Source organism: Notolepis coatsorum (genome assembly GCF_963971535.1).
Source record: "Notolepis coatsorum genome assembly, chromosome: 5".
Lineage (NCBI taxonomy): Eukaryota > Metazoa > Chordata > Actinopteri > Aulopiformes > Paralepididae > Notolepis > Notolepis coatsorum.
The window spans coordinates 155,399,338-155,416,656 of NC_140169.1; the positions used below are offsets into that span (position 1 = coordinate 155,399,338).

Here is a 17,319-nt window from a genome sequence, read left to right on the forward strand (position 1 = left end):
CTTAATCCAAAGCCCGACGGCAGTGATGATAGCTAGCTAGCTTCGTCCTCGAAGCTAGCCCGATGCAGATCTTCAGGGTAGTTAAATCCAAACGACAATGGTATTAACGATGCTCTTCTCCACGGTACTACGTTTCCACAATTCACTATAATCCACCAACAATGGTTCTACAATATCAAGGTCGTATCTAAGGAGCTACTAGTTATCCGTAACGATACACCGCGGTAGGTTCCACTGCTCACATGTCCAATAGTTCTGCTGCTAGGTTCACCTCGTGTTCTGATACTAATTACGTTAAGTCCACACAACTTGCTAAGGTTCACACTAGTTACTAGGTTCACGCTTCACTTCACGTTAGGTTAGGTCGAACGAACTGCTGCTTGCGCCTTCCACAATATATATACTTAGAGTGCTTTCTAGGGCGCAACCGAATCTCTTGTCCGGAATCAATGCGCTGGCCAAGGGCATGTCTCAACTTGTCCGAACTCGTCTTTGAACTTGTCTGGGGGGCGCGACCGTTGGCGCCACCAGTGTCAAGGGCGTTGTCCAATGAGGAAAGCGAATAATGCTATGATTTAAACGGAGGCTTAAAGGGATATAGCTTATATATATAAATAATATACAAGTTATATAAAATAATAAAACGTAGATTCTCAGTGTTAATCTGGCCCTTCACAACACCTCCCTTCTCCCTGTTGTACAACATATTCTGCTCTGACAACTAAACTGACACAACAAGCCTGTTGTGATGGCAATTTTGCCAATTGTGTAAAAAAGGTGCCAGTTCAAGATAAACACGTTTTTAAATTAAAATACTTAAAAATATAAAAATGTGTATCTGCATTAAAATGCAGTTTTGCAAGTTTACTTTACTTTTTGTTTGCACTTGTTTCCTCTACAGATCACAGATATGGTTATTTGTGGATTGGTTCATGTCCAACTTGCAGAAATAAAAGTGAAAGTACATTTTCAATTGAGTGGATTTTTTTTGCAATCATGTCACTGCATTAGCCTATAATGCTATCCCCTCCCTTCACCCTGTTGTGCAAAATATTCTGCTCTGACAACTAAACTGACACAAGCCCGTTGTGATGGCAAGTTTGCCAATTGTGTAAAAAAGGTGCCAGTTCAAGATAAACAAGTTTTTAAATTAAAATACTTAAAAAAAAAAAAAAAAAAAAACGCTGTATTGCTATTTAATTAAATGTTTACGTCACTTACGTCAAGGCTCTAATCAACCAAACCAATATAACAAAAAACGGTTAACCCTTTCACCGTGACATTACACAGAAGGTTAACCCTTTCACTGCCACACGACAGCCGGTGAACCCTTTCAAAAGAGTTCAAATACTTTTAAAAATTACCTCACTTACGTCAAGGCTTGATTGATTGATTGAACATTCTATTAACATATTGCAGAATGGGTACAATACAGTACGGTTCAATACACACAATTGTTAAGGGGATGCAGACCAGAGAAAGACTTTCGTCTTGTTTACATCAGGGTCCCCCATTTGTGCCTGTCTCTCTAATCAATATTCATAAATGTCACCCCCCCCCCCTCCCCGCCCCTCACGAGCTCCATAGAACCCGGAAGTGCAGTGAGGCTATTTAACAGGCTGCAGCTGTGTTGCCCCCTGACAGTGTCGCTCCCTCCGCCCCCCGCCCCTCACCTCACGAGCTCCATAAAACCCGGAAGTGCAGTGAGGCTATTTAACCTGCCGTAGCTGTGTTGCCCGGTGACAGTGTCGCTCCCCCCATAGATATCTATAGAACATATATATCTATGGCTCCCCCCCCCGCCCCGCCCCTCACGAGCTCCATAGAACCCGGAAGTGCAGTGAGGCTATTTAACCTGCCGTAGCTGTGTTGCCCGGTGACAGTGTCGCTCCCTCCCAGCAGCACCAACACGGAAGCAGCAGCATCCAGCATGGCGGCGGCAGGCAGCAGCAGCAGCAGCTCAGAGAGGCAGCGCGTCGCACAGCACAGAGTGAGGATCCTCGCCGGACATTTATCACAGAGAGGAGGAGGAGAAGGAGGCGACTCTGGCATCATCGCGGCCGTGGCGTGCAAAGCAGAGGACGGCGGGGAGAAGAACCATGATGTCGCGGGTTCGAGAACGACGTCGGTGCCGAGGAGGAGGTAAAGTGATGATGGTGATGTTTGCAGCTGGAATGGCAGCAGCATCCACTACTAGCTGCTTAACTGGCTCTGTAGTCTGACAGCAGGACCAGGGAACAGTAGCATGATGTGTTGTTGTTGTTCATGCATTTCACTTTCTTTTTGAGACTGTTGGGGAAGCAGGTCAGAGGTCAGTGAGTTAGCTTAGTTTAGCTAAAACAAAAGTAGCCATTCATTCATTGTTTGTGGTGGAAGTGGGTGCGGCTGGACTCTTCTCTCTCTCCTCTCCCAAACTATCAATTCATAGTTAATTGTCGGTGGTTGTTGTGTACTACTGTACACTAGTCCTGGTGACTTTTTCAACTCGTGTAGTTTGTTTTTCCCCTTCACCATCATCGCATAGTAATGTAATGTGGGACACCACCAGTGATTTGTAACAGAACTCCACAGCTGGCCTCCTCAGTGAGCCAACTTTTTTTTCTCGTCATCGATGGAAGATCTGATTGGTCAAGACCTGTGGTGGTCTGACTTCCGACCTCCTCGCTGCACTGACATCTGTGGTGTCTGCTTCAGTGATGAGATCTCAAGTTTAATGTTTAGTGCTGTTGTCAATAGATTAACATTTAGCATTTTTCTATTTAAGACCGAAGCGTGTAACTGATATTTACTGGAGTAAAATCATGGAATTAATGTAAAATCGACACAAAGAAAAGTATATTTAGATTCAAAGACTATTTTAATAGCTTTCTTTGAATAGTTTCTCTCCTGTGAAATACAAATGTTCAACAAAACCATCAACACTGACTCAGCTAGACCTTTCTCATATCCTCGGCGCTAACCGAAACAACCCAGGCCTGTGTTAAAGTGCAGATTAGAGGACCATGTCTTGTATATGAACTACCAGTAATATAAATCATATTGACAACAAAAATGTGTTCCATCTTGTCTGATGTTTTTCAAAAAGGTGCATGAGTCGATGCAAAAAAGAACAAGCAAATATACTGCTGAAAGTTCTGAATGTTGAAGATTTTTCACTCTAGATTAATTTATTTTAATGCTTTAAATAATTTGTATTAATCTCAAATTAAAGCATTAACTTTGACATTGATTGATTGATTGATTGATGATTTTTTATGCGTTTCATTCCATAAAACTGAACTAATCAAGCAGCTTGTGTGAAACTGGCCTTGTGAAACGGATCACTCTGTTCTGGTTAACATGACATTGTGAAACCACAGTGAATGTTTTGGTTAGCAGCCCCTAGTACTGTCCACCAGATATCAATGTTGTGTCGGCCTTTACATTTGAGATATTTTAGCGGATGCTCAGAGTGTCTTGTAACAAATGCACGAGTGCAGTGTTTCCCCACAGGATTTTGTGAGACTGTGGTGGGTGAACCTTGGACCCTCCCCCTGAAATTCTTTTTTGGTACATTTTAAAGTTTAATGCATCAATCTGGTGCACTTTGAGAGCAAAATAAAGAGGCTAGATCTATGATTAACTTTGTGCTCAAAACACAAAATCGACTTGACTAGTGCTTCCCAATCCTCTCCTTTAAGCACCCCAGCCGTTCAATGCATTTGTTAAATTCCACCACCGGCACACCTGATTTCAACTTAACAAGCCCTTTTATTAGTTGAATCAGGTGTGCTGGTGGTGGAATTTAACAAGTACATGGAACGGCTGGGGTGCCTCGAGGAGAGGTTTGAGAACCACTGAACTAGAGCATACATTTGAGCCATCAAAGAAATGAAGCGAAAGTGGTTACCTGTGTTGAACTGGTTTATTTTTTTTTAGAAAATAAAAATATACTGTATTACTATTACGACTACTACCACTGCCAATACTACTGATTCATCCCTATTGGCAAACTTTATATTAAATATTTAAATTTAAAACATTTTAAATATTTTTTTTCCCGGGCCGCCACAGTCTAGGTAATTAATGGGAAACACTGCTACTATGCACTCAAGATGGACACTGTTTGAAGTGGGCGCATCATGCAATAAACACTGTAGATGTATATTTCTACACAATCTGTTTATGGTGGGCCTGGCTAATATTACGCTGGGGCCACCAGAGATAAGTCTATAGGAAACACTAGTTTTCCAGTGGACTTGAGACATAAAGTCTGTAGCGTCTGTAGGCTATTCTCAGCCCTCGCTCCACAATGGTGGAACAAACTCCCCACCGTTGGGACAGCTGAAACCCGGCCAAACATACTTCTTCACACAATATCTGAAATAAGAAAAACCACCGTCTTTTACTATTATGCACTTTGCTACTACCTTACTATGCTAATACGTAGGGATGGGAATCGAGAATCGGAATCGATTGGGAACCAGTTCCTAATTTTCCGATTCCTGGAATCGTATGCCTCTGACTATCGATTTCTCTTATCGATGCCATGTTTTTCCGACAGTTGCACATTTAAAAACAATAACGTTAGCGCCACGCATGCAGCCATAGACTATTTGATTCCTTGACTTAGTAAAACCTAAAGGGCTCGATTTTGCGACTTTTTTGTGTGCAGTGAAAACTGAACATGTTAAAGTAACGTTAGCCGCTAGCTAGCTAAATAGCCATGCTTATTGCATTGAATGCAACTACAGGTCAATAGATTAAATTAGTTCTCAAATACATTATTTTATTTAAGTATTTATTTTTACAGTTTTTGTATTTTTCTGACATGGGGGCTCAACAATAAATGACAAATCAGAAATATCAAGTTGCATGTTGTTGTTCTAACCAGCTTAGTTCTGTTGCATTTCCTATTTATTTAAATTATAAATTTATCAGTAATCGATAATGGAATCTTATCGATAAAATCTTATCAATTCCCATCCCTACTAATACCTCTATACTACTATGCATTCAAGACTGTAGCGCTCAACTCTTTAACTGCCAGAGTTGTACCCTTCCTGCTCACTTGTTGCACAGAACTTGTAAGTCGGCTAAATGTCACTCCTTACCGTTCAGCCAGGGTTTTAAGTCTTTAAGATGGACGAGCCTAAACAATTATTGCAGTTTGTGATGTCATAGGAGGATGAACTAGCTTTGATTAATCAATAGAGTCCTTGCACGGAATGTTTGTAGTTCTCCTTCTTCCAGCATGCCTGTAAATATAGCAAATATTTTTAACTGGACTTGAAGAAGTCTATTCATTGATTGCACAGATTGACAATGTCGTCATGCAGCGATTGGCAACACACATGGATATACATGCAATGTGAGAAATATATCGACAAAAACATAATTTTGGTGTCTTATTTCTGGAAAAAGTCACAGAACACTAATGTCGTCATGCTTCTCCAGTGTTTTACCTACTCCACCACCACTGCACAGGAATGTGTCATTTTCTTTTTTTGGAAGTGTCGCCTGCCTAATCTACCGCAGTTTCTTTTACTCTTGGGTAGGGATGGGTACCGAATTCGGTACTTTTGAGGTACCGAACCGAAACACGTCGGTACTACAGAGTATCGAATCAAGTGAGAAACCGATTTTTTATTTTTTTTTTCATGTCAACGTTCACACACACAATATATGCTTACCTAGGATTTGACTTGATTCAACAACAAAGCAGTCGGAGCAATGACGAGCCGAAAACTGTAGAAATTGTAGTTATTTGAAGTTTGGATTTTTTTTTTTACGACTGAGGTAGGTAAATTAAATTGAGACTAAAGTACAGAAAAAAGGTACCGTTGGGTACCGGTATCGATTCACAGGTACCGGTATCTGTTCAAATGTGAAAGGTACCCATCCCTACTCTTGGGTGCGTGCGGTGTAGCCAGACGGTGAAGGAGATGGGTAATTAAACATGTGGAGTGTTCTGTCGCAACACCCACCAGAAACACTGTGGGTCTCAATACAAGGGAACAAACGGGTGCTGGAAAATAATTTCCAGATTCAGGGAAGTTGTATAAAATAGTTGAAAAGATGCACAATACGTCCTCTTTATCAATAAGAAGTCATGTCTGTGTTCAATTGGATGCTTTTGTGGAATGCTACCTTTCCTGACTTGCCGGTTCAGATGGGTATCCTGTCCAGGGCCGGCCGCTACACTCACAAAAATAGCTATTTGATAATTACTCTGGGAACTATGCGAATACTGAAAATGTACTTGACCTCTTAAACCTGAGCCCTACTTTCAGAAAATTCGCCTAGAAATGCATAAGTAAATGGAAGATTGCTACAAGGACCATTTGTATGTTCTTGGTATCTAGGAACATCTATGGATTTCAGGGAATGTATTCGCATTTCCCAGTGTCAGAAATATTGTCTGTTACTAGGCTTGAGTACATTTCTAATTAACCAAAGGAATATATAAAAAAATTCATATTTTTCATCTTTTGTATTTTATTTTTTTATTATTTTTTAAACAAACATATAAACAAACATGACAACACACGATAAGATATACAAGCATTAATTGTCAGGGCACATCCAATGAGATCACCTTTTAGTTAGTTGTCTTATATAAGATATACCCATAATACCTGTTATCTAAAAAAAAAACCTACACACATATGCTCAGCTCGAACCCCCCCCTCCCGGACCCCACCTTGAGAAGTACCTCCACTATCCCTCGCACCTAACCAGACACTACCATTATAAGCTAGCTTTTATTCTCTCCACCACTTCTAACCACATTGACATTTTGGATTCATTGAGACCCAGAATTCTTGCTGTAGATATTTCATGGTAAATTACATCGAGATATGTAAGAAACCAAACTTTACGGCACATTTTTTCCGGTTGAAACCAGCGTGATGCGATCAGCTTTTTGGCTACTGTGATACCCGATAAAACCAATCTCTTTAGCTGTGGATTCACTGCAAACTCAAAAACATCATTCAATAGTAATACCGAGGGGTGTACAGGTATATTCCAAGATACGAGTTTTGATATTTGTTGGGTCACATCTTTCCAGAATGCCTTAACTGGTGAGCAGTCCCAATACATGTGCATAAATGTCCCTTCATCCCCATTTGTACATTGGGTGCATTTGGAATCTTGTTTGAGCCCCATTCGGCACAGTCTTATAGGAGTCAAGTATGTCCTGTGAATATAGTTAAGATTGATTTGTTGATGATCCGGGTTCCTTGATGTAAGTCGGACATTTGTCCAGGCTCCTTGCCAATCAAAGTCATTTTCCAGGTCTGGTATATCCCTCCTCCAGACAGAGTCAAGTTGGAGGGTTTCATACGAGGACGTTAGTAATTGATGATAAAATTCTGAAACGAAACCTCTCGATGTCTCTCTTGCGTAGAAGAATCTGTGGTGTTCAATTGGTCTGTCTAATGGAACACCGTGAGACTTCAAACATAGCTCTAACTGTTTGTGAAAAAGCCATGTGGACTTGGTGAGATTAAATTTTTTGCGTATTTCTTTATCACTACAAAAACCCTGTTTGTTAAAAACATCCCCTAATGAGTGTATGCCTTGCTCTTCCCATATAGGGAATCTTATAGGTCGTTTTCCAATTAAGAGAGCATTGTTATTGAATAAGGGAGTATGATTGTGCCATTTTTGTGGGTTAGGATTTTTTTTTTGTGATTCACGCCATATCCGGATCGCATGAGTAATTATGGGGCCAAATTTTCGTTCACAGTGCTTGATTGGTAGTTTAGTGTATGCTATGTCCTTCAGTCTATGTGGGGCTACTATGTTTTCTTCTATTTTTCTCCAGGATGCTAATGCTTGGGAGTCAAACCATGTTGTCAATGGACTTAATGAGTACGCCTTAAAATATAGGAAAAAATCTGGAAATGCCATGCCACCATCTGCTTTATTTCTCTGTGCGGTGGATCTTTTTATACGTGGTGGTTTGTTATTCCAAATAAATTTGTATGTGGAAGAGTGTAATCTTTTCCAGTAACCCTCTGGAGGGGGTAACGGTAGCATTGAACAGAAGAAGTTGATTTTAGGTAGTACATCCATCTTAACTAGGGATGTCCCGATCCGATCACGTGATCGGAATCGGCGTCGATCACGTGCTTTTCAGAGCATCGGGGATCGGGAAAAAATAATAATAAAAATCGGCAGTCAAAAAAAGAAAAAATGTATTCAACAAACATGACCATGTCCACGTCTTAAACTCATACGGAGGCCTTAGTTTTGGTTTTAAATTACATATAATATATCATCATTAATGTATTTATTGTCACACAGAGCAGAATAATTGTCCACAACAAAGACATTCCCCTTTAATTTTCACCGTTGCAACAAACACCCCTTTAATTTAGACGCTACACGCTCGACCACAACAACAGTACAACACGTCGCTCCCGAAACACGGTTAATATCCACTGACTTGAGCAGCTAGACTTAATGTCAGAGGTTTGGAACTAAGCATTTTAAAATAGAAAGTCAAGCCAGTTGCAATGTTTGCAAGGAGGACAGCAGGCTGGAGGCGAAGTTTTCAGACTAACTTTCACCTGGAGGATAACGTTACGTGACTGAGGATTATCGTCTGCGTTTCAGACCAGAATGGACCATTACGTAAGTCGAACACTGAATGTATACTAATGTGCAAACATATATTGAAACTTTTAATATTTCTCATATGAAGCAGAAGCACATTTCTCAGGGTGAATGCAATAACAAAAGCCTCCGCTCTCGCGCCCCGAACTATAGGCAACAGATGGGCTTGTCTCGCTCTGCCAGTTTCTGACACAAATGCGTCAAAATTGATTACTAATGTGAAAGATCGGATCGGAAACGATCGGATCGATAGATATTTAAAATCACATGATCGGGATCGGATCGGAAGCAAAAAAAGGCGATCGGGACATCCCTAATCTTAACTATTGATATCCGTGCTTGTACTGTGTTTTTAAGTTTTGCCCATCTATCAAGGTCGTCTTTGATTTTGTTTTGGATTTTTGTGTAGTTGTGCTTCACAGTTTGTCTTATGGTAGGGAATATTTCCACTCCCAAGCATCTGAAATGTTTTACCATCGGTATCTGTCCTGGGAGGGTTGTATCTTTTTTTGCAGGGGTGTTAAGTGGAAGGAAAGCCGACTTCGGCCAATTTATCTTAAATCCCGATAAATCACAAGTCCTCAATCAACTTGAGCAGATGAGGCAATGTGGTGTTGGGGTTTTTCATGAACAATATTACATCGTCCGCATATAAACTAATTTTTTGTTGTGTGCCCTTGATTACGGTTCTATGGATTGGGATTGTCTTATATATTGTGCTAAAGGCTCTAATGATAGATTGAACAGTCCGGGACTAAGAGGACAACCCTGTCTGGCAGAGCGTGATACCGGAAATATTTCGGAGTTTATTGTGCCTGTTGTAATCATGGCCGATGGGTCTTTGTATAATACTTTAATCATATCGATGAATCCTTTTCCTAACCCCATCCTTTCTAGCACTGCCCACAGATACGACCATTCCAGCCTGTCAAAGGCCTTCATAGCATCCAGGGACAGCATCGCCTTAGGTATGGTGTCCTCCTTGTCGGCATCAAGTACGTGCAGTATACGTCTTATGTTCTCAGTGATCAGGCGGCCTCCTATGAAGCCAGTTTGGTCCGGGTGAACTAAAGACGTCATATGCTTTTGTAATCTGATGGCTAATACCTTAGAGTACAGTTTGATATCTGTTCCGAGGAGGCTTAAAGGTCTATAACTACCGCACTCGTTGGGGTCTTTGTCTTTTTTAAGGAGGACTGTTATGAGTGCAAAATTGTCATTTTTATGGAAGTTCCCCTCCTTGACTGAGTATAAGATCATATTTAGTAATAAGGGGCCAATTATGTCCCAACAAGAAAGGTACATTTCTGATGGGAAACCGTCTCTTCCAGGAGCCTTACCACTTTTCATTGCGGTTATGGCCTTCTTGAGTTCCTCTAGTGTGATCGGTGTTTCTAACTGTTTAGCGTCATCCTCTGAAAGTTTAGGGAGAATAATTTGATTAAGAAATGTGTCCATTTTGTTTTGATCGAAGGTCATTTCTGATTTATATAAGTCGGAGTAGAATACTTTGAATGTATCGTTTATTTTTACAGGATCTGTTACAAGTACTTGTTGTGCTCTAATGGTAGTTATATCTGCAAATGTTGCATTAATTCTTAATCGCATGGCTAATAGGTGGCTGGGTTTGGAACCATGGGAGTACTGCTGTTGTCTTGTGCTGCGTATTTGTATTTCCGATTGTCTGTATATGGCATTGATCTCTATTTTTAGTATGTTAACTTGATTTTCTAGTCGAGTTGAGTTGTTGTATTTCAGAGAATTAAATAACGTTGAGTAAAGCGTTTCCAGCTCATCCAGTTTTGTGCTTTGATTCTTGCGCATTTTGGAGGAAAAGCTATCCGTGAAGTCTTTGATCATTCCCTTTACCGACATCCATATTATTCTGGGGTCTTGCACATATTTTTCATCTTTTGACGGCTAACGTTGATGCTAAAATTGACCAGACATGCAAAATTGACACTGAGCTCATTCATTGTCACATAGTGAGAGCTCCACAGCTCAAGCAAACCCCCTCAGGGCTTGTATTTTGGTTTGGCTCTTCTCGTTCTTTGTTATGCTATTGGTATCCTATTGTTATGCAAAGACATATGTTTTTTTTAAATTTAGCATTTTTACAGCTTTTATTGGCCACGCATGACCGACCGAGGAGAGGGCGAACGGGAGGAGAGGTGGGGAGGACATGCGACAAATAACGACGGGAGCTGGGATCGAACCCGGGTCGGCCGTGTAGGTGCGCGAGGTACTATGGTATGCGCCACAGGGGCGCCCATGCAAAGACAAGTCTGTGTACCGGTACTTGGCGCACGATGAGTCGAGTTAAAGTTGTGAATGAATTTTGTGCGCATGCTCAGAAAAGTGGTGGCACGGCGTGGTACCGCGTGGCACGAGCGCTGCACCTCTGGTTGTAGTGTCGTCACGATACAAACATTTGGACTTAGATATGGGAAAGGTAATGGAATATATTAGATGACAGAACATGGCAAATTCTTTATACAATTATTTAATTAATTATAATTTAAACGCTATTGAATAATAGTTAATGCAATTATTCTGTTACAGCTACTGAGATATACTATAGCTACCTACTGTCTATCAATATCTTCCTTTTGAATGAAATAGGTTCAGGAGGGAGAGCGAGACACACAGAGATTCTCAGCCCCCCCCCCCCTCACTATGCCTCTGAGCGTTCCCAATGATGGCTTACCGTGTCTGCCATACTGTGTCCTTGCATATCTGGTGAGACTCGGACTGTTATTGGCCTATGTTGTCTTTCTGCATTCTCCCACGCAGAGAGATCCGGTATGAGCTGCAGAGTGCTGCTGGCTCAAGTCCTTTGAAGACCAGTCCTTCATGATCCTTAAGTCTGTGATCGGGTGTTTGTGGTCATGGCCCCCAGAATGTGGTACGACCTGCCTAAGGGGATGGGGCTCGCAAAATCACCAACTTCTCTCAAATCGGGTTCTTTTTGTTTGCATTTTCTCTTACCCTCAATGTTGGGGCGACAGTGGCTCGGGAGGTAGAGCAGTCGTCTGGTAATCCAGAGGTTCCTGGTTCGATTCCCCACTCCTCCCCGGGCAGCGTGTCGAAGTGTCCTTGAGCAAGACCCTTAAACCCCTAGGCCTAACAAAATAAATTGTTTGGTTCCTGTTGGTTGTCGGTTAACACATTCGGGGCTAACCACGTATAAATTAGTGTTGTCAAAAATATAGATTTTTCTATACATATCGATTCTGAATATTTAAAACGGTTTCAATACTCATTTCCCTTTTACATTTTAAGATTGAACCTTTTTCCCTGTGTTATCAAATGGTATCGAATATCGATACTTTTCAAGGTATTGTATCGAAGTTCACGCTGAATTCAGTATGCAGTAAAGGAATATAGCATCAGCCAATGGACGTATGGATCTGCCAGATGGCGATCGATAACTGGGAAATCCTTTTTGCAGTCCAACCGGCCACATGTAAGGGCTATTTGACGTCAATTTCAGCCTGGTCGGGCCTTGCTTTGATAGCCATCCACCCGGTCAGCGAATGAGGCTAATGCCGTTATTGGTAATCAATAATCAGAAACGACGTCCCCCGCCCCCCCCTTTCATGCATTCATGGTGGACCATGATACAGACGATATGCATTTTGAGTTTTAGCTCTAGCTTGTCTATAGCCGAAACGCCTTAGATTTAACGTTATTAGCTTAGCGCCTTGTAACTCGCCTTCCAGGAAATACCCCAGAACATTCTGCTATAAAATGGGAATGTATTGATGAGAGAATTATTTATTTAAAGCATATTGAAGGGACGGTTTATAGTGTCGATTGACAATGGACGGATAGCAATAATATAAAGTAATAGATTTAGCTCTACAAACAGCCTCATGCACAATGAAAGGTTGTTATGATAAGCTGGCCGTATAGAGTGAGATTAGACGGATCCCAATGGCCCCGAATGTGTTAAGGCCATGGGTAGGTAGCGAATTTTTTTTTTATTGTTTCCCACAGCGACTATGGATAGGGAATTTCTTTATTTAATTAAAATGTTCACGACAACATGGATGCATGTACTCTGCCAGCATGTTTAATATCCATAATACTAAAGGTTAAAATACAAAGACACTGTACTACAAAGGTTATACGCTTGCTTTGGTGACGAGCGCAATGTCCGCTGCGCCACCCAGCCGCCGAAACCAGACCTTTATGTCCGTTTGTCGTTTCCATGGAGACTGTGAATAAACCGCACAGACTCTGTGATACAAAATTTTCATAACTTTTTTTTTCGAGTTGGGGCAACAATAATATTATATTTATTCAATATGTTAAAAAGGAAAATATTATGAGTAATGGGTAGGGATTTTTTTGACTGTGGAACGTCGTCCAACTCTCTGCGTTGGAGTGTGAGCCAAGTCACCAGGCAGCCGTCCAATCTGTCGTGGGGCTGTGAAAGGGTTAACCTTCTGTATTGTCTCAGTGAAAGGGTTAACCATTTGGTAGTGAAAGGATCACACCACGCTCACACCGGAGTTAACGCAGATCTATATTACGATTTTACAATGGGTTAATAATATAGTTCCAGATAGTTTAATTTAATTTTCACCTAATTGATCAAAATCTTCCAAGAATGATTATACCCCACATTGATAATATGGTAAAAAAAAAGAAGAATACCACAGATTGGGGCTTTAATATCGTCTTTCTGTGGAAACTTTACATATTAGATCTGGCCCAACCCAAGCGATCTTTAAGTCTTTGTTAAACCTCTTCTCACTGGCTTTTCTTTCAGGTTGTAGCTAGGGATGCACCGATATTGATATCGGCCCCGATATCACTAAAATAGCTGGATCGGGTATCGGTAATTTTATTTATTTTTTATAGAATAAATTACAATTCAGTACACTTATATGTGTTAAAAAACCCTTTAATCGCCAATGACGCCGTAACACGTCATTGAGATCAATATTTCAAAAATCTGTGATGGCAATCATATTTCACCCGCGGAGAGTTGAGATCTCCTGTTGATCTCCTCTCAACTCTCCAACGGTTCAAGAGCGCCATCTGGTGGCCGATCGGCGGATTGCCCAAACAGCAAACCGGAAACCGAAAGTGGTGCTCATCCAAATTCGGTCCGGCCACTCTCTATAGCTCCCGGGGCTCCATCTCGACACACTGGATAATCAATCGCTCGCCCTAACTCGATAAACAACGTTATTTGGACGTATATAGTATTATACAACCTGGAAATGGTTCATCTAGATCAACATCCCATAATAGAAAACGTTCTACTCCAAGCTGATCGCCCAACGGCCCGCGGAGACTGGGGTAAGTTTCGGCGTTTATTATTACCGTGTTCGATACAAACTGCTCTGATGATCATATAACCCACACTACATGAATCATCTAACGTTGGCCACGGAATTATAAACGACCCCCCCCCCCCATCCGGTCAACATCAGATGATGAGTAGTAACTTCTAGAAGCACGTACATTTGAAATTTTGTATCTGGCGCCGATCGCTATCAAACTGTTTGATCATCAATATAATTCATTTTTGGCTATAACTGACGTTCTGCAGAATGCTGCAGAAAACGATAAACATATTTATACTTTAGACCATATTTTAGTATGAATATGTGAATGAAAAAGTAGAACGTTGCTACATCCTAAACGATAGATACTTGACGTTGAATGGGCCATAGTAATGTCAATTTAGCAATACAATTTAAAAAGTTATAGCCCTGCAAAGAAGGGGAACATCTCTGTATTGGCCGACTGTCATTCCTCTGTGTGCTGATAGTCGTCCACGATGCACCCGCTATTGCCTTTTTTACACTGTACCAAAGTTGGTGATGTTAAATGAGTTGAATGTCCACAGTTGCTTCTCTTACGGTGTACAGGGTTTATTGTTGTCCAAATGAAAGTGATAATGAATTAAAGGTTTGACAGAACAGTTGTCAGTTGCTCCGTGCTCGGTTCCAACAGTATAACAGTGTTTGAAAGTAAGTCCTCAGCAGGTGCATGGCTCAAGGCTAATCACCTAGTGGGCTATATTGGGTGGTGAGCCCCCTAGTGTCCAAACATTGTCCAAACAGTGCATGGTTCCAATATATACATAATGTAATATATATACACAATAATAATATATATATATATAACACAATATATATATAATAATAATATAATAGTATATAATCCACCAAGTCGGTTTCTGCCTCTACACACCGGCCCCTTAAATGTGTACCAAAACACAATTTCAAAATCATATGAGAGGCAAAGAAGCCGACACAACCTACAGTCAATGCTAACGTCCTCAAGAATAAACAATATGAAATCACAATTCTAAACATAAAGAAACTTGACAGGGTCCTGTGGTTTTCACCTGTCGTCCCTGAGCATGGGAAGAACAAATCAGTTAGTGAGTCAAGTAACAGTTAAGGTAACTCAATTTTTTTTTTTTTTTTTTTTTAACAAACAGAGCCATAGCTCCGACAGGCATAAAGCCAATGTCTATTCAAAGTCCATTCAATGGCCATGCCTTATTCTGAGGCAGGGACCAGTAAGCATAGCTTACTGATCGGTCGTTCCAACGTGTTAGTTCTGGTTTGTAGGAGCACGCTGCGCACCAATCCTCTGGATCCAGGGCGTGTCTCCAGGACTCTTGCCATGACCCAGGACCCACGGGGTGCATTGGAGTCTATGATCAGAACGATGTCCCCTTTTGTGAAGTTCCTCCTGGTTCTATTCCATCGCTGCCTTTCTTGGAGAAGTGGAAGATATTCCTTCACCCATCTGGTCCAGAACAGATCCGAGATGTACTGAACTTGCCTCCAACGGCGCCTAGCGTACAGGTCATCTGGGTTGAACACACCAGGTGGCAGAACAGGCTGGACCTTAAGCTGAAGAAGATGGTTAGGAGTAAGAGCTTCCAAATCATTCAGGTCATTTGAGACATTTGTCAGCGGGCGACTGTTCAAAATGGCTTCCACCTCACACATGATAGTGGAGAGCGCTTCATCATCAAGAGCTTGTTGCTTAGTGACTGATAATAGGGTTTTCTTGACCAGACGGATTAATCTCTCCCATATCCCACCATGATGGGCTCCATACGGGGGATTAAAAGTCCATTTCACATTCCTTTGCTGTAGGGCTTGTGTTATTTGAACATGATTCCACTCCTTCAAGGCTTTCTTTAGCTCCTTTTCTGTTGAGACAAGGTTGGTCCCATTGTCAGACCTTATTCCAATCACTTGGCCCCTTCTACTGATGAAACGTCGGAATGCGTTAATACAAGAATCCGTATCCAACGAATGAGCCACTTCTAAATGTATCGCTCGGCTGGCGAGGCACGTAAAAATTACTCCATTCCTTGTAGTGAGGCAGAGCAATAAAAAACAACACTAAGTGAGTCCTTCCTTGGGTGGCGAACCCCATGGTGTGGTATGTACCATACCTTTCCACTGTCAGCCTTGAGCTCTTCTTGTGGCACAAGCTCAGCATGACCTTTCTGTATTACGCCTTCCATAAATGTTCTGTACTCCTCGTGGAAAGCTGGATTCCGGTGGAACTTTCTCTTTAGTGACATCGTTCTTTGTTCTGCTAGATGGCGATTGTTTGGCATTCTGGTTTCCCTTTGCTTGAATGGAAGTGCAAGCTGGTAATGTCCATCTCTTTTCACAGCAGAGTTCGACAATTTCTACAAATCTTTTGTCTTCAACAGACATTTCCTTCTTTTCCTCATATTTCCTTTCTGGGAAATCATGGTTGTATTGTTCCATGAGAAGGTCGTTTAAGTCCGTTACTGAAATCCGATTAGAGGTGACAGATGAGTGCAGTCCAACCCCATCATCAGTGTTTAGTGTACCATTCACTATCCATCCTAGGACTGTTTTAACAGCATAAGGTCCTTCCCTCTGGCTGTTAATGACTTTCCACGGTTCCATTAGTTGTGGCGCATTGGTTCCTATAAGCAGTCCAACAGGCACATCAACTTCTTTCAGGTGAATCTCCTTCAAGTAGTCCCACCTTTCTAGTGCAGCTTGTGTAGGTATATGATCCTTGGTTACAGGGATTTCGTCTTGGATGTACAGTTTTGGTAGCTCATAGAAATCCGAACATTCTATGTTGCTTACTTCAAGTCGACCAGCAGGGACAAATGAAGTGTCAACAGCTTGCTCTTGGCCCATAGTTCTCAACAGGATTCGTGTTTTCTTTACCTTTGTATTCAACTGCCGTCTCAATGCTTCAGTACAAAAACATGCTGTACTCCCCGAATCCATGAAAGCATACGTTTGGATGACTTTAGTTGAGTTGGACATTTTTACCTGTACTGGTATGATTGAAAGTGTTTGGCCATCACCGGCCCCGGTAATGCCATCACCGGCCCCGGTAATGCCATGGGCTTTCAGAGAAACCATGCCATTGTTGATTGACATACTTGTTTCACCCGTCTTTTGTCCTTCACCCTTATACATGTGCAGAATTGTTGGATGTTTTTGGGAACACACATTACATTTCAATCTGCTGGGACAATCTTTGCTTCTATGTCCCTTATTCAAACAGCTGAAGCATATTCCTTTAGACATCAAGCATTCAATGTTCTCCTTGTGAGGTCTTTTGTTCATTTTACATGCTTCATCTGCATGTTCTCCTTCACAGAATACACACGGTCTGCGCACGGTTATCCTTGAACCTTTGTAGGGCTTCCGTTCGTCATGGAAAACCGGG

General features: G+C 41.5%; 1 protein-coding gene across 1 annotated transcript in view; it reads left to right on the top strand.

Annotated features, from left to right (window-relative positions):
* Positions 1 to 1,919: 1,919 nt before the first annotated feature.
* Positions 1,920 to 17,319, top strand: part of agps (alkylglycerone phosphate synthase) — a 141,471-nt gene continuing 126,071 nt past the window's right edge. Inside the window, exon 1 of the mRNA XM_084315228.1 lies at positions 1,920 to 2,142. Coding sequence (XP_084171354.1) covers positions 1,931 to 2,142 — 212 coding nt within the window. The 5' untranslated portion in view covers positions 1,920 to 1,930. The remainder of the gene's footprint in view (positions 2,143 to 17,319) is intronic.